The sequence below is a fragment of the Dendrobates tinctorius genome, unplaced genomic scaffold (genome assembly GCF_039654945.1).
Source record: "Dendrobates tinctorius isolate UK_male_01 unplaced genomic scaffold, ASM3965494v1 ptg000036l, whole genome shotgun sequence".
NCBI classification, from domain to species: Eukaryota; Metazoa; Chordata; class Amphibia; order Anura; family Dendrobatidae; genus Dendrobates; species Dendrobates tinctorius.
Window position 1 is genome coordinate 42,357,868 of NW_027361704.1, and position 26,248 is coordinate 42,384,115.

Sequence of the window (26,248 nt, forward strand, 5' to 3'; positions counted from 1 at the left end):
TGGAATAAATGGCGCCATGTCGCGTTTGGATGAGCCTAAACAGTGGAAACCCCTCAATTCTAACTCCAACCCTAACCCCAACACACCCCTAACCCTAATACCAACCCTAATCTTAAACACACCCCTAACCCTAACCGTAATCCCAACCCCAACCCACCCCTAACCCTAATCTTAACCCTAACCTTAACCCTAATTCCACCCCTAACCGTAGTAATTCCAACCCTAACCCTAATTCTAATCCTAAATCCAACCCTAACCCTAACCCTAGCCCTAACCCTAACCGAAAAATAAAAATATTTTCTTTATTTTATTAGTTGTCCCTACCTATGGGGGTGATAAACGGGGGTTTATTTACATTTTTTTTTTATTTTGATCACTGTGAGAGTTTATCACAGTGATCAAAATAAATGAATGAATCTGCCGGCCGGCAGAATCCGGCGGGCACACTGCGCATGCGCCCGCCATTTTCCAACATGGCGGCGTCCATGATGCGGGACACCTGGACGGCCAGAGGGACAGGAGGTACCGGGGCGGGTGGGGGGGGAATCGGAAGGCTGGGGGGAGCGGAGGTAAGGGGGAGGGGAGCCGATGTTGACTGTGGCGACCGATCGCAGCCGTCAGTCGGTGGTGGCAGCCGATCGGTGCCGTCAGTCAGTAGGGGGGGGGTCTCTAAGGGTGTCTGCAGTCATGGTCGATGCTATTGCAGCATCGGTCATGGCTTGATTGTAATATTTCACCAAATTTAATTGGTGAAATATTACAATCGCACTGCGCATGCGCCCACCATTTTCCAAGATGGCGGCGCCCATGAGCCGGGACACCGGGAGACAGAGGGGGACTCGGAGGCACCGTGGAAGGTGAGGGGGGGGTTGATTGGACTGCGGGGGGGAGCAGATTTTGACGGCAGCAGCCAATCGCTGCCGTCAGTCCGTGGCGGGGGCCGATCGCCCCCCGCCAGCCAGGTTTGGGGGGGGGGGGGGGGGGGGGGCAGATTAGGATCTCCAGCCATGTTCGATGCTACTGCAGCATCGGCCATGGCTGGATTGTAATATTTCATCAATTTTCATTGATGAAATATTACTATTGCTCTGATTGGCTGTTTCACTTTTAACAGCCAATCAGAGCGATCGTAGCCACGTGGGGGCTAAGCCACCACCCCTGGGGTGAAGTACAAAGCCCCCTATATCTGCGGGTCGGGTGACCTTTCAGTGACCCCGGTCACCTGACCCGCAGGGGGGCTTTGAAGTCAATGCACAGCATATGCGTCATGGGTCGGATTGGCACCGACTTTCATGACGCATACGCATGCATGCATACTGTGGATTTATAAAATACATATGACCATGGCTTCAGACTTCCAATACTGATGACATTCATGTATATTAAAGGGAATCAGTCAGAATCATCCTTCTTAAGCAGTCCATATGAGCGTGTACAGTCGTGGTGAACCTATGGCACGCGTGTCAGAGAGGGCACACCGAGTCCTCCCTGTGGACAAGCGACACCAGCCCCTACTGCAGCTGAATCTGTATCCTTATGAATACCAGAGGCTGGAGGGCACCACTGTTTGGGATCAGCAATGCATGCAGATATGACAACGGACAAAAGACAAGCAAGAGCATGCACAACCAGGGATCACCAAAACACAATCAAGTGTACAAACGTAGAAAATCTTTATTACAACAATCTTAGCACAACACACTGAAAAGTTAAAATCACTAAAAAAGCCCATTAGGCAATACACAAATACAAACACCCATAATAGGGTTGAAGGACCCCGCACAAACACCCTGTATCCTTAGACACAGAACAGGACTTAAGTGTATTGTAGCGCCCAAACCTGCCAAGTCCGTGCACAGCAATACACGCAGAAGGCCAATCAATAGCTAGCAGCTGACATCAGCATACACATGACTGGGCGCATGGCAGTGACGTCATGCACATCCATCGCTTGGACGCTGAAGTCAGCTGCTGGCTTCAGGAGGCGGCGCGGTTGGGGAGAGGAAAAAAGGCAAGTAGAAGTGTGTATTTCTATGTGCTGAACAATAGCGGCACCATCAGGATGGGGAACATATACCAGGATGGAGGGGGCATATACAAGGAATGGGGGAGCATATACATGGAATGAGGGGTGGAGGGTTTAGCGTAAACCACAAGGATAGGGAGGGGGTGGGGGGAGAGCACATAACAGGCATTTGAGCATCTACCACAAGGATGAGGGGAGCATAGTCCTTTTTATCTACAGTCTGGTACCCCTGCTGCTGTCTGTGGCTGCTCTCTGTACGAGTTTTTTCTAAAGTAAAACCTCAGCATTCAGGTTAAATTGTCGTGTTGCCACATCGCCATAAATAAAGGGCCTGTCACACTAAGCGATATCACTAGCAATATCGCTATAACGTCATTGTTTTTTGTGACGTAGCAGCGATATTGCTAGCGATATCGCTATGTCTGATACTTACCTCCGACCGGCTCCCCCGCTGGTTATCGCTGATCGCCCTGAACGTCCTGGGCCGTTTCTCGTCGTCAGCTTCCTGCTGGGCTTCCTGTGGCGCTGACGAGCGACGCGTGGACGTGGGCGGGAGGACGTCAGGATCGCCTCGTCTGACAGGTAAGTAGCGACCCCCGACTGCTGCTATGTCGCTGGTGAGATCTGCCTGTGTGGCAGCTCACTAGCGACCACTTAGCAATGCACCAGCGATCCTGACCGCGTCATATCGCTGGTGCATCGCTAAGTTTGACAGACCCTTTAGTGGGTTTTGGGTTGCAGTTTGGGCACTCTCTAAATGTTCGCCATCACTGATGTTGGTTATAGGAATGTAAAGTATGGCCTAGTTTTCTGTGATCAGATGTCCGATTCCAGAGATATCCATATTTTTCTTATATGTAAATGAGCTGATCAGTACTATGGGCCTGTGAGCAGGCCCGATGAACTGCAGTTACCTCAGCAAGATCACCGGTAGCACCGCGAGAAAGTCTCAAGGTGCAACGCTGAGGTGTGGAATTTCTGGCCGAGCACTTGATGTCAAACAGACACTGAAGAGGAGGGGAAGAGAAATCTTGTACAATGAAGACCAGAGGCAGTATTATCTTCTGGGTAGCGTATGCCCCATAGCCTGGAAGATTGAAGCTATAAAAGATGATTTTAACTGAACAAGGCATCATCCAGGAGGCACACAGGTATGGCTAGTTGTATATAACCTGTATGTCCATATTAATAGCTCAAACCTCATAAGGGATGATGGATTCCCTTTAAGTTTGGTTTCTGATATTAGGAACACTTTGTGGGTTTCTTTATAAAGACTTTTATTGTGAGGAAAGAGGGAGACACAAGCGCAATATAGGGTCTTATCCCACAAATAAAGTAAGCGGTTTTACAAAAAACTGCTCACCAGGTAGTAGGTATTCAAAGCATGTATAGATAAGGGCTGCTGCAGAGCCACAAGTTGGTCACCGACTATCTGAAACAGAACTCTGCAAAGGAATACGTGGATTTCGTCCACGCTGCCCAAATGATGAAACTCCAGAAGGGTAACAAAGTTTGACAGTGGATTATTCTAAGCGTTTCAAGGTTTTTTGCAACCTCTTCTTCAGGAAATACCACCAGGTTTCATCATTTGGGCAGCGCAAACAAAATCCACGTATTCCTTTGCAGAGCTCTATAAAGACTTTAAAACACCTTGAGAATAAACTGCACTTCTACTATATTACCCTGGACTCTCCGGATATCTTTATTGAATAGTCACCAGCAGGGGGCAGCATATCTGCATCTCCTTTTACCTCATCTCTATTTTGGATTCCCCTACTGCCATCTCACAACATAACCAGGTGAGCATCGCCGCATTGTATGAAACTCTGTTGTCTGGATAACACCCTATTATACGTGTGTCCCCCCAGCCATCTGTATTCCTTTCTAATTAGCAACACTTATGCCATGTTCATGTTTCTGCCTTCTGCCAGAAAAAAAAAAAAAATTAGTAAAGGAGAAGAATTTTCATTGATCCACACTCTCTCGCTACATAGTCTGCGCTTTATATACAAGTGATCATATACCATATTAGTAATATAAACACCTTCTGTAGTCATCCTAGCCAGCTCTGGAACCTCCACATAAAAATTCTTTCTATAGGGCTCATATTCAATCTTCCCGTGATCCACTGGCTCCAAGAGTTTGCGCTGCTTAGTTTGGAAGCCAGTCAAAGCCGTCTGAAGATCAACTTCCTCCTCCTCTGAAGAATACTGCAATTAAAGAGAATTAAAGAGAAAACTTGTAAAGGCTCAATTAAGCAGTGTTCACAAGGCCCATCTATATTTCACTTCCACATCTATCACATCATTTGTTTTTTGGCCTTTGGCGTCATAGCCAGTTTTGACCCTTAAGACAAACCATTTTTTTAACCTCTGTATTGTAGCATTCCATGACTATGTTTTTTAGCAACAGGGCTCTCCCCCCCCCCCCCCAAGAAGAATTGTGTTCATTAGTGGCATTATAAATTATAAACAAACATATTAACTCAACTCTTCATGGGAAGGAATCTAAACAAAATTGTGACCCTGACACACTCTTTTGCATTTTAACCACTTTACGACCTTTGACGTATCCATACGCACAGGTTGGTAGTTACTCCGACCTGACCTTGGACATACGGATAAGTCATATCTTTAATGTGGCACCGTGACCCCAGTGTGTGCAACGACAATCCTGATTGATTGGCAGTTCAAGTCTGAACTTTTATTTGGGGGGGGGGGGGGGGGGGGGGTGTAAAAAAAAGAATGAAGAAACAGGCCAACAATTTTTTGTGGAGAGGTCACTCAAGGCACAAAGAAAGGAAGGTCGCAAAACAGGTGCCAAGTGTGTTACAGAAGGGTGATACGCAAGGACACCACACCACTTATCAATGCGCCACCTGACCCGGCAAACCTTGCGGTACACACACGGCCATTAACATGTTAAATACTATCGTCAATCTCCCACAGCAGCCTTCAAGATGGCCGTGCTGGAAGTGCGTCACTAATCCCGTCCATCGGCGAGCCCGTCACATCATCGAGGGGCGCCCATGGCTTGGCATGACAACCTGAGGTATGCAGGAGACCACTGTGGCTGTCATTGTCGATCCGCTATGAACACTGCCGCATGGCCGGCGGTCATAGCAGATGAGCATTTCTGCTACAATTCGCAGGGCTGTAGCCTCCAACTTTTTCCATTTATACAGAGCTGTTCTGGGGCTTGTTTCTTGAACAAGCGGTAGATTCTTTTGTTACCATTTTTGAACAGATGCCTTTTTAATAAAATTGAACATAAAGTGAGCCGAGGTGAACAAAAAGAGCAATTAAGGCAAAGATTTCAGATTTTTCTTTTCTTAATAGCATCAATAAATGATCATCAAAAGAATAAACTATTAACCGCATAAAGAACAGCCAGAACATTTAAATAGTAGAAATATGACAAGATAAAATAAAAAGGCCATGTCTTTGAAGTAACATTTTGCTGTATCTGAAAAGGTGTTCAAGAATGTAACCGACTTCAGAATGGGTGGAATCAAGAGCTTCCTGACGCATTGACGCTTGCTTAACCCCTTCACGAAATGCGCTATATTATACAGGCAGAGTTTGAAAGGTTTCGTAATGGCGTTAGCGGTAAGTGCTGGCTGTTATACCATCGCCTGCCGGATATGGGGCGGGCTCGCTGCATGATCTCGCTCCATACATACATCCCATTAGCAGTATAATGACAACCAAAGCTTTCCCACACTAACCACACCAAAACCTTGTGCCCTCCTTTCTTATAGGCTGTATGCTTACATCTAGGGATTCCCACCTTACCCTATACTTGGTAGTCTCCCATCAAGCATACTTCTCACCCCATCGCATGCAGCGTCAAGCACCCCTCTGACTGGCAGTATTATCCTATACATTGCATGCACAAATATTAGGCAATTTTGATCATACCATCATTTTTATGCAGATTTTCCATCTCCAGGCTGTATAAATGTAAATGATTATTGGATGAAGATCAGACGGCATTTGTGTAATGAGGGAGGGTGAGGCCTGAGGATTCCAACAGCCTTTATCATGGTGTGCACATTAGACAGCTTGTTTTCTCAAGAAAAAAAAATGGGTCAAAATAGAGATTTAACTGACTCTTAAAAAGTCAAAAAAATCTTAAAGAGGGATTGTACAGAAGTACAGGGTGCTCAGAGACACGGCCAAGGTGAGGGAGGTTCATACCCGAACAAGACACAGAAATACAAGGTGTTCGGTGGTCAGAGACATGGCCGAGGGTAAGGAGGGCTGAAACCCCCCTCCTCTTTCAAGACACTAAAGTACAAAGTGTTTGGTGGTCAGAGACATGGCCAGGGTGAAAAAGGCGCAAACCTGACCAAAAGCCTGTGCGTATGTTGCAGAAGTATTTTTTTTCTGCTCAGATTTGTTACAAAACCTGAAGGGTTTCCTGATACCAGCAAAGAAAACAGGATTTTTTGGGTTGCTTACCGTAAAATCTGTTTCTCGGAGCCTTCATTGGGGGACACAGAGACCATGGGGTGTATGCTGCTGCCACTAGGAGGCTGACACTATGCACAAAAAAAGGTTAGCTCCTCCTCCGCCGTATACACCCCACCGACCAGCAGGAAATTCCTCAGTTAGTGAGAAAGCAGTAGGAGAAGTAACGGAATAGATTTAAAACAGAACGAACAACTCAACTGTAACCAATCGACAAACATAAGAACAGGAGTTGTAGAACATGGGAGGGTGCTGTGTCCCCCAATGAAGGCTCCGAGAAACAGATTTTACGGTAAGCAACCCAAAAAATCCTGTTTTCTCGTTCGCCTTATTGGGGGACACAGAGACCATGGGACGTCCCAAAGCAGTCCCTGGGGTGGGAAACAAACTTCCATTAGGCCAGTGGACTCACCACCGCGGCCTGCAGAATCCTTCTACCTAGGCTGGCGTCCGCCGAAGCGTAGGTGTGGACCCTGTAGAATTTCACAAAAGTGTGAACCGAAGACCAGGTTGCAGCTTTGCAAAGCTGCAGCGCGGAAGCTCTGTGGCGCACCGCCCAGGAGGCACCCACCGCCCGGGTAGAGTGCGCTCTGATCCCTGAAGGAGCTGCACGATGCTTGACCCGGTATGCCTCCAAAATTGCCGATCTGATCCAGCGAGCAATAGTGGCCTTTGAGGCTGGGTGACCTTTCCTTGCACCGTCTGGAATGATAAACAGAGAGTCTGACTTCCGCAAGGAAGATGTCCTGGCTAGATAGACTCTCAATGCCCTGACCAGGTCCAGCTTGTTCAAGGATCGCTCCCGAGGATGAGCTGGGCTTGGGCAGAAGGATGGCAGAACAATGTCCTCATTGAGGTGAAACGAAGATACCACCTTTGGAAGTTAAGAGGGCGGAGGCCGCAGAACTACCTTGTCCTGATGAAGTACCAAAAAGGGAGAGCGGCAAGAAAGGGCCGCTAATTCTGACACACGTCGGATGGAAGTAATGGCCACCAGAAAGGCCACCTTCCAAGAAAGGAGGGCAAGGGAAACATCCCTGAGAGGTTCAAAAGGAGGACCTTGCAGAACCCCAAGAACGAACTTAAGATCCCAAGGATCCACGGGCGCTCGGTACGGAGGAACCGTGTGAGCCACACCCTGAAGAAAGGTTTTGACCTGGGGCCGGGAGGCCAGCGTCTTCTGAAATAAAATGGACAGTGCCGAAACTTGACCCTTCAAGGAACTGAGAGCAAGCCCCGCATCCAGCCCTGTCTGAAGAAACGCCAGAACAGAAGGAAGCGAAAAAACCATGGCCGCGATGTCATTGGCCTCACACCAGGAGAAATAGGCTTTCCAAGTACGGTAATAGATCTTGGAAGAGGAAGGCTTTCTGGCGCAGATCATGGTATGAATCACTCGATCAGAGAATCCTGCCCGTTTCAAAACCTCGGTCTCAACAGCCACGCCGTTAAATTGAGCGACCGAGAATGGGGGTGGCAAATCGGGCCTTGCGACAGCAGATCTGCCCTGTCGGGAAGCTTCCAGGGGGCGTCCGCGAGAAGGTTGACAATGTCCGCGAACCAAGAACTTGTGGGCCAATTCGGGGCGATGAGGACGACTGGAATCCCTTCTGCCTTGATTTTCTTCAACAGCTTGGGAAGAAGAAGCAGGGGAGGGAACAGGTAGGGGAGCTCGAACTGTGACCAAGGAACGGCCAGAGCGTCGGCGCCCACTGCCAGGGGGTCCCGAGACCTGGACACGAATTGTGGTACCTTCCTTTTGAGGCGAGACGCCATGAGGTCTACGTCCGGGGTTCCCCACCGACGGCAGAGCAGATGAAACACCTCCGGATGTAGGGACCATTCCCCTGCCGCGAGACCCTCGCGGCTTAGAAAATCGGCGGCCCAGTTGTCCACGCCGGGAATGTGAACCGCGGAAATTGTTGGAACAAAGGTCTCTGCCCATTGAAGAATTCTGGACACTTCCACCAGGGCTGAGACACTCCGTGTCCCCCCTTGTCGGTTGATATACGCCACCGCTGTGGCATTGTCTGTTTGAATCCTGACAGGCAGGCCCTTGAGGCGCCGTTCCCAGTGGACGAGAGCCAGAAGGATCGCTCGTATCTCTAGGACATTGATCTGCAGAGCTGATTCCTGAGTCGACCATCGACCCTAAACAGTGTGATTGCGGAACACTGCACCCCAGCCGATGAGGCTGGCGTCCGTTGTGCCAATCTGGGAAGAAAGGACCGCCCCGAGAGAATGAGGGGAGACGTCAACCACCAGTTGAGAGACCGCTTGATCCGGCATGAAAGACGAACCGGACGATCCAGAGACAGAGCCGACCTGTTCTACCTGGACAAAATGGCCTGCTGGAGGGGCCTGGCGTGAAACTGGGCAAAGGGAACTGCCTCTATTGCTGCCACCATTTTCCCCAGAATCCTCATTGCTGTCCTGAGAGATGAAAACCGTGCGATCTGTAGTGATCGGACGCCCTGCTGCAGGGAAAGAATCTTGTCTTGTGGGAGAAATACCCTTGACCGACGAGTGTCGAAAAGAAGGCCCAGAAACACAAGGCGTTGAGTAGGGATCAGACAGGACTTTTTCCGGTTGACGATCCACCCAAAACTGGACAGGGTGTCTAGAACGATCGCCACACTTAGGCGGGCCTGATGAAAGGAGGGAGCCTTGATCAGAATATCGTCGAGATACAGAAAAAGAACAAGACCTCTGATCCTCAACAAGGCCATCAACGCCGCCAGAATCTACATGAAGACCCTGGGAGCGGTGGCGAGCCCAAAAGGGAGCGCGACGAACTGATAATGTTTGTGGTGAATCGCAAACCACAGGAACTTCGGATGTCCGGGAAATATGGGCACGTGTAGATAGGCATCTTGGATGTCTATGGAACACATGAATTCCTGCTCCTCCATGGAGGCAATCACCGAGCGAACCGACTCCATCCGGAAGTGGCGGAGGCGAACTCTCTTGTTGAGTAACTTGAGATCCAAGATGGGTCGAACCGCCCAGTCCTTTTTCGGCACCACAAACAGGTTTGAATAAAACCCTGTGAATCGTTCCGATTCGGGAACGACCACAATCACCCCGGAGCTGAGGAGAGAGGCGATGGCCGAACCGAACCCCGGGATCAAGGCAGGATCCCGTGGCGGACGGGATTGGAAGAAGCGATCCCGTGGAAGAGAAACGAACTCTATTTTGTATCCTGTCGATACAACCACTCTGACCCAAGCGTCCTCTACTGAGGCGAACCAGACGTCGCTGAAGAAAAGAAGTCGACCTCCCAATTGGAAGGGACCCATGGAAGACCGATGATAGTCATGCGGACGTAGACCGTCCAGATCTAGATCTGGGTGGTCTTCCCTGGGAAGAGTGGGACCGCCAGGACGGAGTGGGCCTGAAGGAGACCTTCTTTCTTTCCTGACGTGCTTGTGGCCTTTGCTGGTTGGAAGGGTTTTCCGCCGCATTGAAACGGCGGAAAGACCAAAAGGGACGGAACTGACGCCTTGGAGGAGGGTCTGCGAGGCTTGGATTGGGGGAGAAGAGAACTCGTACCTCCGGTAGCATCCTTAATAATCTGGTCCAATTGGGACCCAAAGAGACGCACTCCTTGAAAAGGCAGATTAGTCAGAGACTTTTTAGAGGACAAGTCCGCCTGCCAGGCCTTGAGCCAAATTGTACGTCGGATTGCCACGATATTGCTTGACGCCTGAACCGCGCAAGAAGCGGCATCCAAGGAAGCAGAAAGCAGATAATCCCCCGCAGGGGAAATCTGATTGGCGAGATCGGCCAAATGCTCCGGTTGTGCCTTATCCAGAATGCCCTGCCGAAGGTCCTCTGCCCAAGCGGATATAGCCTTTGCTGCCCAAGATGAAGCAAAGACTGGACATACCGCCGCAGATGCCGCCTCAAAGGCAGACTTTGCTAGGGATTCTATGATTCTGTCATTAGAATCTTTTAGAGACGCTACACCCAACAGCGGAAGAACAGTATTATTAGAGAGTCTGGATACGGGAGGGTCCACTGAAGGAGAAGCGGCCCAGTTGTCCGTGAGCTCTTTAGCGAACGGATACAGCACGCCGAGACGCTTTCCTCTTTGAAAGCGTCTAGTCGGATCTTCCCTTTCCTTGGTAAAAATCTTCCCAAACTCGGAATGAAAGGGAAACACCCTGGAAGGTGTTTCCGCCCGTCTGAACGAAACCTCCTGATCTGAGGATTTCGCAGGGGCGTCAGTGATGTCGAAGGTATGGTGAATCGCGGCAATGAGGTTCTGCACCGTAACCTTCATGTTCGCATCCTGATCCGAATCCAGCTCTAAGACCCCTCCAGATTCCGAAAGCGCTTCACCTGACTCGGGAGAGGAGGCCCGAGAGGGAGACTGCTGGGGAGTATGGGGTGAGGTAGGGCGAGGAGAGGACTCCGCCTGGAGATCCTGCCTGGGTCTCTTGCAACTGACACTGGCTGGCTCAGATGGGACGTCCTGGGACTTGCTAGGTCCCGCAGAAGCTCCCAAGGGCAACTTATCCAGAACGGCTACTAGGGACTGAGACACCTTGGTGAGGTCTGCCACTCACCCCTGGGGCTATGGATGGCTCCTTAGCGGCGTCGGGCTGGATTGGATTGCTACAGTCCAGGCAGAGGGGAGAGGACTGACCTGAGGGAAGTTTGCGGTTGCACGAAGAACATGCGAAGAACTTGACTAGGGTGCAGGGGAGGGCCGAAGAGCGGGTACGATCAGCCTTAGGGATAGACATTGTGAAAAACCTGAGGTAGTGCCGGAAGGTTGGGGGACAGAGGGCGGAGAAGGGTCAGTCTGCCGTGCAGAGCTACTCACGGTCCGGTGTCCCCAAAAGCGATGCTGCTCGACCTGTCCGGGGATGCAGATCAGGGAGAAGTCCGGCTGGCCGTCCCAAAGAGGCAAAAAGCTGCTTGCAGAAACTGCTCAGGGGCTGGGGAGCCTCTCCAGCTGCGTCCGGCTGGCAGGCTGTGAAGATGGCGCCTGCCTGTAGAAAAGCGCGGGTCCCGGGGAAGGGCGGAGCTCCTCGCAGGGTTAATAATTGCTGCCCTCTAGCCATAATATGCTGGGCAGGAGAGGGAAAGGCGGGGGGAGGGCCTGGGGAGAGCGGGAGTGAAGCCCGCTTAGTAGAAAGGGGCGGGGGGCGTGGCTGCGACGCTGCGGTAGGCCCGAACACAAGCCGGGGCCTAAATTAGTTGCGGCGGCCGCCTGTCAGCAGGGGGTCGGCGCGGAAGACGTGTCGCAACACCGGGCCGCGTCCCTGCCCAGAACTGCCCGACTCCAGCGCTACCCCTGCCGAAATGAAAAAAGGGGGGGGAAGCGCAGAACGAGGCCCGTGAAGACCCGGGGCCTGCATGGATGCGGTGACCGTGGGGGGATGCGGGGCGTGCAGGGACCCTAACGTGGTCCCCCTGGCGACCGCTCCAAGAGAAAACGCCGGGGGAAGACTGACATACTCACCCAGGCAGGGGGCCTTACAATAAAGGTACCTGAAAATCCCACGCTGTCTGTCTCTATGAAATCCGCGCCTCATCCAACCTTCAGGCTCTGGTAGGCGAGAGGGTGGGAGGCGGGGGGCAAGGACCGTCCGTGCGGCTGGCACCTACTTGTGCGAGGCTCCTGGTCCTGCTGCGGAGACCTATGAGGATACGGGGTGGCAGTACACGCCGTACTCATAGTCTCTTTGTGGGAGTACGGATGTGACTGTTCACTCCGTATCCCTCCGGAACCTGCAAAGAAACGACGCACACTGAGGTAGATATGGGTCTAATAAAAGACCCGTGTCCACCTCCTACTGACACTAAGCTAAACTGAGGAATTTCCTGCCGGTCGGTGGGGTGTATACGGCGGAGGAGGAGCTAACCTTTTTTTGTGCATAGTGGCAGCCTCCTAGTGGCAGCAGCATACACCCCATGGTCTCTGTGTCCCCCAATAAGGCGAACGAGAAAATGAGATTCCTGAAAACTCACGCACACTTAGCTTATTTGTGGCTTGCACATTTGGTGCAGATGAAAATCTGCAGCACGTCAATTCTTTCAGCGTTTTTGCTGCAGATTTCTCCCATACTAATGAGTGGAGAAAAATTTGCAACCAAAACACGTTAAAAAAAAAAAAAGTCCAAAAAAAAGCACCTATTTTCCGCTGCGCTTTACAGTTTAAAAGTTTCAAAACACAAGTCATAAGTAACAACGTTAACAATACAATAATTAAAGCAAAATAAGATGACCCTGCTTAAATATCTGAACACAGATTTTTCATAGGTTTTATGGACTGTTGAGATGAGATTTTAGTATTACTCTCACTTCAACAGATTAAAATAAACTATTGAGATGGGCAAATGTACGCTTTTCATTTAACTGCATAATAATTCTTAACACTAATAGTTGCCCAATAATTCTGCAGTCAAAACTTTTACTTTCTTGGATATTCAGGTTTATTAACCTGACCCGACAGCACTGTAGTTGCTCAATAATAAGATTGATCAAAAATACAAAATTGCTTAATAATTGTGCGTTTCGGCCTCAATCCATTATTGCCTTTGCACTTTGTGTCTAGTTTTGTGCCTTCTTTTTGTATGCACTCAATTCATTGCTCCATTTGAGCCTTTTTTGAAGTGTATTTTATGTGATAACCTGCTATTTACTTTCCACTTTGTGGGCAGCGTTTCGCAATTCCAGATGTTTTATGCTAATCAATTGCGGCTATTTTTTCCTTGCAGACTTGAAGCAGCTTCATATCTGCAGCATGTTGATTCTTTTACAGTTATTCCTCATTGTAATGAGCATGAGTTTTATGCAGCTTTTTTCCTTCCAAGAGACATTTTTTATGCAGAAATATCTGCAACAAATACTTCATGTGTGCTCATATGCTACATCTCCTCACATCCTGGTGATGTCCTCATTGACAGCAGCATCTGAGCTGTTAAAGTGCTAGGATTGGAGCAAGGTCCAGTCCCAACACACATAGCAGGAGCTCAGCTGTGTATAACAGGCTCCTGCTGAGGATGGCATGGGCTTAGTTCCTGTGCTCGTGCCATCTGCAAGATGTAACTGTACTCTCAATTGCTGAAAGTCACCGACGCTCTGCATGTACAGTTATGCCCTTTTGTGTGAAGGGGTTAATCGTTAAGCCAAGTGGTAAGTGGACTACCCATCACGTGTCATAACAATGAAAACTGATTGCCTCCTGCTGCACCATCTTGCATCCCATGCACGAGCATGGACTTTTGCACCCCTTCCTGTTCTCATGATACTCCATGTCCACACAGACATTTGTGATGAATTTATAACAAACACAGGATTTTATACATTAGAATTATAACATGTCAGAATGCATATTGAAGGACTCTCAAGGTAGACCGCAAAATCTGATTACCTCCATAGCATCTTGGTCGTTCTCCATTAGCTCTCCTTTCTTCTTTGTGGTCTCTACATCATCCTTTTTAGTTGTCACTACAGTAACTACCTTTGTTACTGTTGAGCCAGTTTTCTGTGAGAAAAAACAAACAAACATTTAAAAAATGTAAGGCTTTTCATGGATAAAGTGAAAAAAAGAGGGGCTGAAGTAGATAATGAACGGTGCCTGACAGCCAACCCTCGTCATGTAATGGCCGGCAAGACGAGGGCGCTCCTACCTGTGTCAGAACAAATATGGGAATTGTAACAGCTGGAACCACAGAGTGGGTATGAAATTGGCCTGACAGGGCAGTGTATAGGATTAAAGCAGATTAGGTTTTTAGAACAACTATAGAACTTTTCTGGAAATTTAATCTGTGGAGGTCTGTAAATTTACTGGAAACCTTACATCACCAAGTTCCACTCTTAAAGGGGTTGTCCGGGCTTTTCACATAATCTCAGTACATATCTGGGCTGCAGAATTATGACAATAAGTAATTTACTTTCTGTCACTAGTTTGCACGGTTATCTAGATATTCTGAACAGAACGTCCAGGGGGGGGTGTTATGGCATTGAAATGAGAACTAGTCGGAACCTCCTACTCTACTCCAAACATGCCCTCTATAGCAACAACCCCACCCTCCAAAGCTACAGGCCCTCCCCGTCCACATGAAGCAGCCCTCCTCACACCGTGACAAATCCTCCCCCTCTAGCAGCCTCAATGCAGCGAGCAGACCACCCAGCTGCTCCTCCCCCAGACACACACTGAACAGTGATCTATGGAAAGTGAAACTAGTGTGGAGGAAAAATCGTCCTGTATTCTGGGCCACTCCATGATTACAATACATAACTCATTATCAGTAATTCCTTCCCTCACTGTCCCAGGCTGCTGGCAGCAGTGAGAACAGACTGTGTGATGGGCAGTGATGGGGGTCTGCAGCTTCTAATCTGCACAGGGGATGGCAGTCACTGATGTAATCTGTTGTGTAACAAAGCCTCTGCTGTGTGAATGAGACAGCTCTGTGTCACTGATTTCTTCACACAGCAGCAGATTTGGTGCAGTGTATGTGTAAGCACTGTGTCTCTAATGACACAAATACTGATGGGAGCAGCCTGTCCAATCAGCAGCTGTAACAGTGTGAAGTGTTGGGGGGTGTATGTGTGTATTGTGCTGCTTTCACAAATACAGGATCACTGCTGTGTTCTTTCCAATGCTGGAATAATGATAAAGATGAGTGCTGGTGCAGTTTACTGCCAGCCAATGAGTGGGCAGTGGGTGGTGCTGGTCACTGAAGCTTGCTGGGAGTTTGGTGGAGCTTCGCACATACACTGCACCAAATCTGCTGCTGTGTGAAGACATCAGTGACACAGAGCTGTCTCATTCACACAGCAGAGGCTTTGTCACAGAACAGATTACATCAGTGACTGCCATCCCCTGTGCAGATTAGAAGCTGCAGACCCCCATCACTGGCCATCACACAATCTGTTCTCACTGCCAGCAGCCTGGGACAGTGAGGGAAGGAATTACTGATAATGAGTTATGTATTGTAATCATGGAGTGGCCCAGAATACAGGACGATTTTCACTCCTCACTACTTTTCACTTTCCATAGATAACTGTTCAGTGTGTGTCTGGGGGAGGAGCAGCTGCTCTCTGCACTGAGGCTGCTGGAGGGGAAGAATTTGTTACTGTGTGATGAGGGCTGCTTCATGTGGACGGGGAGGGCCTGTAGCTATGGAGGGTGGGGTTGTTGCTACAGAGGGCATGTTTGGAGTAGAGTAGGAGGTTACGACTAGTTCTCATTTCAATGACATAACACGCCCCCCCCCCTTGGACGTTCTGTTCAGAATATCTAGAAAACCGTGCAAACTAGTGACAGAAAGTAAAATTACTTATTGTCATAATTCTGCAGCCCAGATATGTACTGAGATTATGTGAAAAGCCTGGACAACCCCTTTAAGTACGGTCACAGTTCAGTTGTCTCACTATTCATTGCGTTTTAACACATTATTAAACAGTAGAATTAAAAAGCTTTTGTACTTTCTACATAAGATATTCAGATAAATACTTCACAAATGGCCCAAAAGAGAACTTTCAGACAGGATAGCATAGGATTGTAAATGATGCTTTCTGTGAGGTAAAAACATTTCACTGCCTGTTTTGAAACATGTTTTACCTCACAGAAAAGAGCAACTGTGATCCTGTGCGGTCCTCTCTGGATACTATAGCCTGCTTCCTCCCCTCTGCTGTCCTGTCTGTATACTTTACCGCCTGCCCAGGAGCTGTGGTATGATCAAACCATGTTCCTGTACGGTCAGACACAGCCATTACATAGTACACAGCAGGGGCACATTTATAAGATTATCTCAGCACAGGAACATTTCTTTTTAACACAAATTGTGGAACTTATTTTTATTCTAAGATCATTTGATTAAAATGATTGTTTGTGGGAAAACCCCTTTAAGCAGTAATAATGCCTTATGTCTGTATGAAGTCACAAGACTTGTTATCAGCGCCAACCTTTTCACTTCCACCTTTCATACTGCCCATGTTAAACTTCTTAACTTCTTCTTTGACCTCTTCCATGTAGGCATCTAATGGATCCAGCTCCTCATCCGCCTCTTCCTGGTCTTCTTTCTCACCTTCCGTTGGCTCATCTTCATCATCTAAGATGAAAAATAACAAAAATATTACAAAATATTTTAAACAAATACCAAGTAAAATAAGGAAAACCATAAATTTATGTTTACCATCATCGTCTTCTAAACTCCATTTCTTTCCTTGTCGCATTTCTTCAACTTCTCTTCTTAACTCTCCAATAGTTTCCACAACTCTCTTACGCTGATCTTCCCGCCATTTTTCTACTCTTTCTTTACGTTTTCTCATCTCTTCTTCAAGCTTATTCTGGTCAAAATTCTGAGTGTGCAAAAGGATGACTTGGTCAGAACAGCAAAATACATTCAACACTTTATCCTTTACTCATTAACAAACTATGATGTACATTTTTTGTCATAGATGAAAAAAAAATGAAAGTCTCAGAAGCACACTATACAGTTAGGCACAGATAAGGAATTAAAAAAAATAAATAAAGTTTTTACTCAAGTTATTAAAAATCACGTGTCCACAAGTGGAGGCGTGAAAAGCCAGGATTTATATAATATGAAGGTACATTCGTACATCGTCAACATCCACCACCTTGACAGGAAGTCAACCACACTGGCCCATGATGTGACCTATAAAATACCAAGACTAATTTTATCAGCCGTTGAACAAGTTCAGACGATCGTACACACTCACCATCATTAACCCCTTAATGCAGTATCACATACATGTACGTGATTGCAGGGGTGATCACTTGTGGAGAGCACTCAGCAGCTTAGCTCTCTTCACACAACACATAGCTATATTAACCCCTTCAACACCTTGGATGCAGCCATACGTTCGTCCCGACCCGTGACGTATAGATACGTCCTGGCGATTCTCGGGCACAATTTCCACCAGGTATTCAGCTGACACCAGGCTGTCAGGAGAATTTAAACCCCCTAAATGCTGCAATCAATATCGATTGGAGCGTTTAGAAAGAAGAAAGAGGGAGGGGGCTCCCTCTCCTCTCTGATCGACACCCCCACAACGTCACTGTGAGGGCTCGATCGTTGCCATGGTAACCCAAGGTTTGTGTCAGTGCAGCACTCACAGGTATAAAGATGGAGATCTCAGGAGATGAGATCTCACCGCCAAGATCTCCATCTGCGCATGCGCCGCCCCGGTAGCCATTTTCCTGGAATCCACCACATAGTAAACAGAGCGGGGGCTCTGGGCTTTCAGAAAATGTCAGCGGAGCCCCCGCACCTCTGAACACCCACAGTGTCAGTATTGCCTCCTCCAGCTGCGACCATGAGACCCTGCTCCACTGCGGCCTAACCACCTAACACCCCTTTCTCCCAGTCTGAGGTCAGCAGCATCGCCCCATTCCTGCCTCTGCCAGCAGCGACCCCGCTTCACCACAGCCACCACTCCCGTAAGCAATAAGACGCCTGGATTGTAAGAAACACCACCATTTTATTAAAAAAAAAAAAAAAAAATTATTTTCCTATTTAACTCATTTTAATCAAACCGGCTAAATAAGATTAAAATAGATAGAACTCCGGGTCCGGATGGCATACACCCACGAGTACTAAGAGAACTAAGTGATGTAATAGACAGACCATTATTTCTTATATTTAGAAACTCTATAGCAACGGGGTCTGTTCCACAGGACTGGCACATAGCAAATGTGGTACCAATATTCAAAAAGGGCTCTAAAAGTGAACCTGGAAATTATAGGCCAGGAAGTCTAACCTTTATTGTTGGTAAAGTATTTGGAGTGTTTCTGAGGGATGTTATTCTGGATTATCTCAATGAGAATAACTGTTTAATGCCATATCAGCATGGGTTTATGAGGAATCGCTCCTGTCAAACCAATCTAATCAGTTTTTATGAAGAGGTAAGCTATAGACTGGACCAAGGTGAGTCATTGGATGTGGTATATCTTGATTTTTCCAAAGCGTTTGATACCGTGTCACACAAGAGGTTGGTACACAAAATGAGAATGCAGGGTCTGGGGGAAAATGTGTGTAAATGGGTAAGTAACTGGCTTAGTGATAGAAAGCAGAGGGTGATTATAAATGGTATATTCTCTAACTGGGTTGCTCTGACCAGTGGGGTACCGCAGGGGTCGGTGTTGGGACCTATTCTCATCAACATATTTATTAACGATCTGGTAGAAGGTTTACACAGTAAAATATCGATATTTGCAGATGATACAAAACTATGTAACGCAGTCAATACAAGAGAAGATAGTATTCTGCTACAGATGGCTCTGGATAAGTTGGGAACTTGGGCCAAAAGGTGGCAGATGCAGTTTAACAATGATAAATGTAAGGTTATACACATGGGAAGAAGGAATCAGTATCACCATTACACACTGAACGGTAAACCACTGGGTAAATCTGACATGGAGAAGGACTTGGGGATCCTAGTTAATGATAAACTTACCTGGAGCAGCCGGTGCCAAGCAGCAGCTGCCAAGGCAAACAGGATCATGGGGTGAATTAAGAGAGGTCTGGATACACATGATGAGAGCATTATACTGCCTCTGTACAAATCTCTGGTTAGACCGCACATGGAATACTGTGTACAGTTTTGGGCACCGGTGCTCAGGAAGGATATAATGGAACTAGAGCGGGTACAAAGGAGGGCAACAAAATTAATAAAGGTGATGGGGGAACTACAATACCCAGAGAGATTAGCAAAATTAGGACTATTTAGTCTAGAAAGAAAGAGGACTGAGGGGCGATCTAATAACCATGTATAAGTATATACGGGGACAATACAAATATCTCTCCGAGGATCTGTTTATACCAAGGAAGGTGACGGTCACAAGGGGGCATTCTCTGCGTCTGGAGGAGAAAAGGTTTTTACACCAACATAGAAGACGATTCTTTACTGTTAGGGCAGTGAGAATCTGGAATTCCCTGCCTGAGGAGGTGGTGATGGCGAACTCAGTCGAAGGGTTCAAGAGAGGCCTGGATGTCCTCCTGGAGCGTAACAATATTGTATCTTACAGTTATTGTTAGGTTCTTTAGAAGGACGTAGATCTGGGGATTTATTCTGACAGAATTTTATAGGCTGAACTGGATGGACTAATGTCTTTTTTCGGCCTATGTTACTCAAAATTTGTGGTGCGTCTTATAAACCGCAAAATAGGTTATGTCCATTCTGCCTCCCAAGGATCGCAGTAAGGCTTGGCGCACATTTATCCTGCGACCTGCGCTGAGCGCTTACACTGGAGTTTCCAAGTAAATCTCCAAAATATGTGATTCAGATGGAAACCCCGACAGAAGATTCCCCATAATGAAGCAGATTGAGGCACTGTGGACGCCGTCTGGCCTTTGGTCCGGTGTTTCCAGGCATGCATAAAAGTGCAGTCCGCCACAGTTTTGTGCACCTCTGAAAAGAATAACGATGAACAGTAACTCTGTTGCCTCCTAATAGTGAATGGATCCCTTAGAGGTTTCATCTGAATCACGTCACTCGGAGAAACGTTATGTAAAATGTTCCCAATAAAAGCTTCAAATTAATACACAAAAAAGAAAGCAAGACCCCATTCAGGTCCGTCATCTGACCAGTAATTTTCTGACGGAAATATAGGGAGCTTCCATGATCATGGTGGTACAAAGGCTCTGGAAAAGCAAAATGGCTCCTCGCCCGTCCAAAAGAAATAATTAGCAAATTCTGGGCTCTCTTACAATAAAAATAAAGAAAAGGATGAAAAATACAATCGGCATACTTTTATTAAGTAAAATTAACTCACCAAAAATTTAAAGTGCTATAGTGCTTAAAACAAGATTAGACTAGAGGCCCAAATGGTAGGGAATTTGACTATCTACCCTCACCATTTAACACTCGAACCAGAGAAAAAATAAATAGGCTCAAAAATTCTATTGCCTAGTAAAGCCTTAAAGCAATTCTAATTGGTTTAACTCCTCAAAAAAAATTTGGCACAATACCTCAAAAATTCTGGGCTCCCAAATCCAAATGTCCCCCTCCCTTCTGAGTCCCAGTGTGCCTAAACCACATTAAGCATCCACACGTTTGGCATTCTGTAGTGATGAGAGCCTGCCTAATTAACATGAGCATGTCTTCAGAAGCATGAGCTGGCATTATGTACTGGGCACTACAACGTACTGGTCACTACAATCGCAGATTTGCAATTTTTACTCCGCAACATCTACTGCCGCTTGTTTCTGGAAAACACCCCAGGACTCAAAATAGTTACTACACCTACAAAGGGATGGCTAGGTATGTGGCACTACCAAAATACAACAAACAAAAACAGTCCATAGTTTAGTAATGTAAAAAAGTAGAAGAAAAGAATAGGCTATACAAATGGGGATCACCACAGACAAGGACTTGACATGTTGAGATGTAGTTTTTATTTATTAAACATGTAATGACCGACACTACAAAACATTAAAAACATTAAAAGTCACATGTGACGTTACAGCAACATTCAATGGCTCATAAGAGCCTGTACCCTGAAACTGCACTCCAAATATGTTGGGGACCAAATTCCTAACTATATAAACAGCATACCAAACAGTGGGTGAAAATATCAAGAAGTGCCCCCAAAAAGGTGTATGTATTAACAATAGTACTTGATGTATCTGGTACACAAAAAACAGAACCACAAAAAAATCACGTGGACCCGTGACAAAAGTAGTTTGGACTCTAAATAGAGGCCATAAGCAAGGAATGGTCACCATGACACTTAACGCCCAGATATAAGGCCAGATAAAAGTATAGAGTGGAGCAACAAAAAATGTGAATACTCACACCCTACAGCGACAATGTGGGCCCACCAGCAATAGTAAGCTGAGCAAATCACCCATGTGTTGTAGCATAGGGTAATGGCGTCAGATGACAAGACCCATATGGAGTGGAGCCAGGGAGCAGAAATACCCGCCTCGTGTCGCCACCTGCAGTGACCCCTGACGAAGCCACTGCGGGTGGCGACACGCATCGGGTATTACTGCTCCCTGGCTCCACTCCATATGGGTCTCGTCATCTGACGCCATTACCCTATGCTACAACACATGGGTGATTTGCTCAGCTTACTATTACTGGTGGGCCCACATTGTCGCTGTAGGGTGTGAGTCTTTAATAATGGGTCTGGATCTCGCTGCTGCTTTAATGAATCTTGCCACCCAGTAATTGTTTGCTAGATTGCAGTTGTAAAATGCCCCTAGAGCCGAAACCTGGACTCTAAGCGTATTTGTGGCTAGACCAATCTCCAACCCTTTCTGAAAAAATTCCAATATCTGGTCAATGCGGATCTTCTGACCAACCTCCGCCCCTGAGACTGATAAGAATCTTCTCCAGACTCTGGCGTAGATATTAGTCGTGGAGGCTTTCCTGCTTTTTAATAGGGTGTTGACTAACCCCCGGGAAAACCCCCTCCCCCTTAGCAGTTCCCCCTCAAACTCCACGCCGCTAGGTGTAAGTTGGAAACCCGTGGGTGATATACTGGACCCTGGGACAGAAGGTCCGGGAGCTCTGGGAGAAACCATGGCTGGGACACAGACATCTTCCTCAGCCAAGGAAACCATGGCCTTCTGGGCCAGAATGGGGCTATTAAGATAACGTGAGCCCTGTCCTCCCAGATCTTCCTCAGTACCATTGGGATCAGATTCAGTGGGGGGGGGGGGGGAGAGGCATACGCCAGGTCGAAGTTCCACGGGATCAGGAGAGCGTCCACTGCATACGGGTTTTCTCTGGGATCCAGAGAACAAAACATAGGGAGTTGTGTGTTCCTTCTGCTGGCAAACAAATCTATTTCTGGGAGCCCCCATCTGTGTAAGATCTGTCCGAAGATGGCCCTCTTTAGTGCCCACTCTCCCTGTTTGAGCCTGTTGCGACTTAGGAAATCGGCTGTTAGATTTTGTTTTCCTTTTATATGGAGGGCTGTAAGGGATAGAAGGTGAACCTCGGCGATCTGAAAGATACGATTCGCCATATCCATTAAGGGCCTGGACCGGGTTCCCCCCTGGTGGTTAATGTAGGCTACAGTTACCTGGATGTCTGAGAATATTCTGACGTGTTCGCCCTGTAGGGACATAAGGAAAGCACTTACAGCCCGCTCCACGGCTAACAGCTCCTTAAGGTTAGAGGAAAATTTCTGTTCTGACAGTGTCAACGTTCCCTGCACCCACCTATCCCCCATATGAGCTCCCCAGCCCCTGGGGCTAGCATCCGTGGTTAGAATTCGGGAGATCTGGTGTACCCAGGGAACTCCCCTACGCAAATTTGGAATTAGTGACCACCAACGTAGGGACTGAATGGTATCGTTGGATAAGGCAACTCTACCCTCGAGGCGACCTTCTAGATGAGGGGTCTTGTGTAAAATGTCCCACTGCAGGGTTCTGGTGTGGAATTGGGCCCAGAGTACTGCTGGTATACACGCTGTAAGTGAGCCCAACAGTGACATTGCCCCTCTAAGAGTAATCGATGGATTGTCTATTACCCTGAGTATCTGACGCTGAATGTTGAATACTTTAGATTCTGGTAACCAACACTCCTGAATATCAGAGTCTAGGATAAGACCGAGGGAACGGTTATACTTTTAGGGGCTGCAGACATGACTTCTTAAAATTAATGATCCAACCTAGACCCTGAAGGCTGGATATTACCCTCCCTAATTGGGTGGTGCAGTGAGATTCCGAGTGCCCCACAATTAGTAGATCGTCTAGATAGGGGATCACGAGAATGTCTTGTTCGTGCAAATGAGCCATAACCTCCGCCATTATCTTTGTGAAGACATGGGGTGCCACCGCCACCCCGACGGGAAGTGCCCTGTATTGAAAATGGCCTATAACTCCGCCCACTGAAACAGCCACCCTTAGGAATTGCTGATGATCTGCGTGTATTGGAACATGATAATAGGCGTCTTCAAGGTCTAAGACTACCATAAAGCACCCACTGAACAGCAATTTAATCGCCGATTTCACAGACTCCATTTTGAAAGAGTGAATTTCAATGAATTTATTGAGGCTTCTGAGATTAATAATGGTGCAGAAGGAGCCGTCTGGCTTTTTAACTAGAAAGAGGGGGGAGTTGAACCCCTTACCTCTTTGTAGCTCAGGAACCTTCACCAAGACACCCTTCTGGAGAAGATCCTGGATCTCCACCTCTAACGCCTTCTGTTCTGTAGGTAAAGAACGGATGGGGGTTAGAAGGAACTTCTCACGAGGAGCTTGCTGGAACTCAAACCTCAGTCCTGTTCTGATGCTCCTCCATATCCAAGGACTGTTTGAAATACATGACCAGGCTGGGTAGAAGGACAACAACCTCCCCCCCACCTGGTCCGGCAGTCATTTCGGATCACTACGGTCCCGAGGGGTATTAAACATATACCTCCTACCTCTTCTCCTGGTGTCATATCTGGGTCTTTCTCTTGTTGTTCTCCTACGGTCAAACCACCTTCTGGAGGAGTCTCTTCTGTAAGGCGGTCTTCCCAGATAGGGAAAGCGTTTCTTGCTGTCGCCAGCTTTCTCTAAGAGTTCATCTAGCACTTTACCGAATAAGTAAACCCCTTCGCATGGGATACCACATAACTGATCTGGCCTGCATGTCACCCGGCCAACATTTGAGCCACAAGGCCCTACGGGCGGCATCGGAGAGGGCTGCGGATCTGGCTGCTAACTTCACAGTCTGCCGACGCGTCTGAGAGGAAGGCCGCCGCTCCCTGGGCTGTAGAGAGGGAGGAAAGAATGTCCTGTCTTGGGACCTTATCTCTAAGCTGCCCTTCCAACTGGTCCAACCATACCATTAAGGACCTGGCGGTGGACGTGGCAGCGATCGCTGGCCATAGGGCTCCAGCTAATGTTTCCCAGGTTCCCTTGAGGAAAACATCCGCCTTATTGTCCAGCGGGTCCTTTAAGCTACCAAGGGTCCTCAAAGGGCAGTGACATCTTTTTGTACGCTTTGGCGATAGCCGCGTCCAATCTTGGGGCTTTGTCCCATGAGGATGAAGCTGTTTCCTCAAATGGATACCTTCTTTTGAAGGCAGGAGGCAGGGAGCCTTTCCTCTCGGCTTTTTCCACCCCCCGCGTAATAAGGGCACTAACTTTGTCTACCACCGGGAAGGACCTACGATTTCTTCGGTCCAATCCTCGGAACATCGAATCCTGTACTGACTTCTCTGTTGGGACCTCCTCAATCCCCATTGTGGTGTTTACCGCTTTTACTAGATGATTGACTTGTTCTAGTGGAAAACAGGAGTGGCCCGATCTGGTTTCAGATGATGATGAATCTGATTTAAACTCCTGCGAGTCGCTATTGGAGACCAGCATGGGGGATGTAGGGGATTTCTCATACTGGAGGTAGAGTCAGCAGTCTCTTCTGTGACAAGGCGCTGTATACAGGGTCTACATAGCTTCCTTCCCTGACTGTCTGGGAGGGGAACCCCGCATTCCGCACACTTGCTTGCTCTTACCAGAGCACTTTTTCCCCTGGTAGAATGGAGAGAGGGAACATAAGGGGAACAAAAAAAATCACCAAGGTGAACTTCCTCGTAGCTCACTTACCCTGGTTCATAGCAGCACAGTACCGGGTTCTGTGGGGGGGTCCATCGGAGCCGCTGATCCTTTAAGGCTCGTGGATTTTTCTGGTTTCGCCTTCTGAGTAGACCTATGTTTCTCAGAGCGGCTGCTAGACCGCTACTGGGGTCTTTCTGAAGGCTGAATCTGTGGATGCTCGTCCAGAGGCTCTGCCTGCTCCTGCGACGCCATTCTCCAATAACACAGGGCCAGAAGCGCCTCGCAGCTGATCTGAGGCAGCTAAGTAGCCGCCAACCCATGGAACCGCCCCCTATGGGACTCACAGGTGTCCCTCATCCAGGTCTGCCGAGTACCCCGATGTCCGGCTCCTCCTCCTCCCCCCCGACCGAGCCCGCGGCGGGGACCGGAAACCCCCGACCAGCCTCCCCAGAGGCGCACACCCGACGTCAGTTGTGGCCCACGGCGCCCGTCCGACGCGTCATACGGCGCGCAACCAGGCCGCGTCACCAGTCCGCGCCCGCGAGCCAGCGGCCCCCACCTCCGGCGGAAGCAGACGCCCCGGCCGCATGGCGGATGCCCCCGGCCCCACGCCGAAGGCGACCGCCCCTGGGATCGGACGAGGAGGGACTGCCCGGACCTACCTACCGGGTACTGGCGTCGGGCCTCCAGAAGCAGGCTCTCCCCCTGAATGCCTCTTCCACCTGCTGCAGCCTGCACCAACAGTCTCCCTGCCGTGCGGCGCTTCCAGTACTCCGGACAGACCGAGGCAGGGGACCCCCGCTGCCTGAATTGGCCTGCCGGGCATAGGATTTCATCCGGACTCCTGAGAGGTATGTCTGATGGGGTCCCCTGTGTGGGACAGGAAACCAGGAGAGAGGGCCGCCCTTTTTATGTCTGTAGTTTTCCTGTCCCCGAAGGGCGGATCCCCTCTCTCGTGGCGTTGTCATGGCGACTGAATAAATGTCCAAGTACGTCACCATGCGCAGCTTCTGGGCTGATGATTGCTAATTTGCCTCTAGTATTTGCTGATAACATGCTGCATTAACCTTTCCTTCAACTTCGACCAAGTTTCCTGCACCTTTGTAGTTCACACATCCCCAAAACATCAGCGATCCATTTCCGTGCTTTACAGTAGGAATGGGGTTCCTTTCATCATAGGCCTTGTTGACCTCTCTCCAAATGTAACATTCATGGTTGTGGCCAAAAAGTTCAATTTTGGTCTCATCACTCCAAATTACTTTGTTCCA

At 48.3% G+C, this 26,248-nt stretch overlaps 1 protein-coding gene across 2 annotated transcripts in view; it reads right to left on the bottom strand.

Annotated features, from left to right (window-relative positions):
• The window catches only part of DDX46 (DEAD-box helicase 46), a 209,972-nt gene that overhangs the window by 129,465 nt on the left and 54,259 nt on the right, over positions 1-26,248 (bottom strand). For both annotated transcript variants that reach the window (XM_073573810.1, XM_073573808.1), the window contains exons 5-8: positions 16,656-16,821; positions 16,426-16,571; positions 13,886-13,999; positions 4,071-4,236 (exon numbers count right to left, since the gene is read on the bottom strand). In XM_073573810.1, the coding sequence (XP_073429911.1) occupies positions 4,071-4,236; positions 13,886-13,999; positions 16,426-16,571; positions 16,656-16,821 (592 nt within the window). The remainder of the gene's footprint in view (positions 1-4,070; positions 4,237-13,885; positions 14,000-16,425; positions 16,572-16,655; positions 16,822-26,248) is intronic.